At 72.0% G+C, this 1,645-nt stretch overlaps 1 protein-coding gene across 1 annotated transcript in view; it reads right to left on the minus strand.

Moving 5' to 3' along the window:
- Positions 1-924, minus strand: part of EMIHUDRAFT_200027 (hypothetical protein) — a gene marked incomplete at both ends in the record, with an annotated part of 2,006 nt that extends 1,082 nt beyond the window's left edge. Inside the window, 3 exons of the mRNA XM_005791904.1 lie at positions 24-89; positions 192-659; positions 736-924. Of these exons, the coding sequence (XP_005791961.1) occupies positions 24-89; positions 192-659; positions 736-924 (723 nt within the window). The remainder of the gene's footprint in view (positions 1-23; positions 90-191; positions 660-735) is intronic.
- Between the last annotated feature and the right edge of the window lie 721 nt (positions 925-1,645).

The raw sequence follows: 1,645 nt of genomic DNA on the forward strand, positions 1-1,645 counted from the left end.
TCGAGGGGGAGCGGCTCCGGCACCAAGCTCAGCTCCCGCTCCGCGCGCAGCCACACCTTCAGCGAGTCGCCCGCGCAGACGCGCGCCGCCTGCAACCCCACGCAGGCCCGCACCGGCCCGCTGAGGTGAGCCGAGGGGTCTCGCTTGCTCGAGGTTGGGAGGGGAGACAGCACGCGCCTAATCGCAGGCACAGGCCGCCTCGAGCGCTTCCGCCGCAGCCGCCGCAGCAGCGCCCGCCCAGCCACCTTCTTCACCCGACCGCCCCCGACGAGGACGTGGCCGTCGGCAGCGAGGCCGCCAAAGTAGCTTCGAGAGAGGGGAGGCAGCAGCGCCGCGAGCGCAGCGTCGACGCGCGAGCCGTCGAGCGAGTCGGGCACCGAGAGCTCGAGCGTGTCACCGCCGCCCTCGCCCTCGCAGCGCGGGTTAGGGTCGCTGCCCGCATCCCCGACGCTGCCCGCATCCCCGTCGGCCGGCGAGGAGGCGGAGGCGGAGGTGGGGGCGGGCGCCGTCTGCTCGAGAGCGGCGAGCCGCGAGAAGGCGAGCAGCCGCTGCCGGTCCAGGCCGTGGATCGAGCACGCCTCGAGCACACCTGCCGGGACAGCGGTCTCCGCGTGTGCCACGCAGACTGAAGACTCTCGAATCTCCTCTCGCTCGGGAGCCTTGATCGACGCCGCAAATGTCAGCGGCGGAGTGTATGCCCTTGGCGGTGAGGCACTCTGCATATTCGACCGCGACCGACCCCTGCACATCGAGCGCACTCAGCTCCGCCGCCAGAAGCCGCGTTCGCCGCCGCCGCTCACGCAGCTCGTGCCGGCTCAGCGTCTCGGAGGCCGCAGCCGCAGCGCAGCGAGGCGCAGGCGCGCGGACGGACCGCGAGCCACCAGCCACCGCGAGCGTGGCCGCGAGGGTGGCGGCGAGCAGCATCAGAAAGGAGGAGCGCACGACACGAGCGAGCTCGTCGCGCGCTCTCGTTCGTGCTCCTCTAGCCAACCGATGGCGTGAGATAGGGTGCTGACCTTTCTCGCCGAGGCTCGCCGTGGCCCCACACGGCGGCCTCTGCTCGCGTTTTCGAGCCAGGACCTTCGTCCGGGCCCACGGCCGGCACGCCGTCAAATTTTCTCGCCGATCCCGCGCGCTCGGCCGCCACCGCGGCGCCTCCGAGAGCGCCGTTTCGACACGCTGCAGCCGCGGGCCGCGGCACCTCGACACACCGCCTCTCGCGCCGCCTTGAGGTGCTCCGATCGTGCACGCGGGTCGGCTCGGCACGGTGCGTGCAAATTATTGCATGTATTCGCACTCGCTGCGCCACGTATCTGCCTCTGACGGCCCGATACGCCACCCGAAGCGCCACCGGTCCACACACGCGGGGCTGCGCGACTCTCTCGCGGCCCACCGCCCTCCCACACGCCGTTCGACCTCCACACAGGCGCTCGCTCGAGCCTCGCCGTCCGGGCGGTCCTGCGCGTCCAGATCTCGGCGACCATGACCCGCCACGCGCCAGCTCTGCACCTCTCCCGCGCGCGCCCGGCTGCTGGCATGGCGTGGCGGGCGAGGCTGGCGCGCTGCGACCGGTGGAGCGCCGCGCGGGCAGCGCACCAGCCTCGCACGCGGAGGGAGTACAATATTATAAAGACCTATGATTCGT

The sequence above is a fragment of the Emiliania huxleyi genome, assembly GCF_000372725.1.
Source record: "Emiliania huxleyi CCMP1516 unplaced genomic scaffold EMIHUscaffold_11, whole genome shotgun sequence".
Lineage (NCBI taxonomy): Eukaryota > Haptophyta > Isochrysidales > Noelaerhabdaceae > Emiliania > Emiliania huxleyi.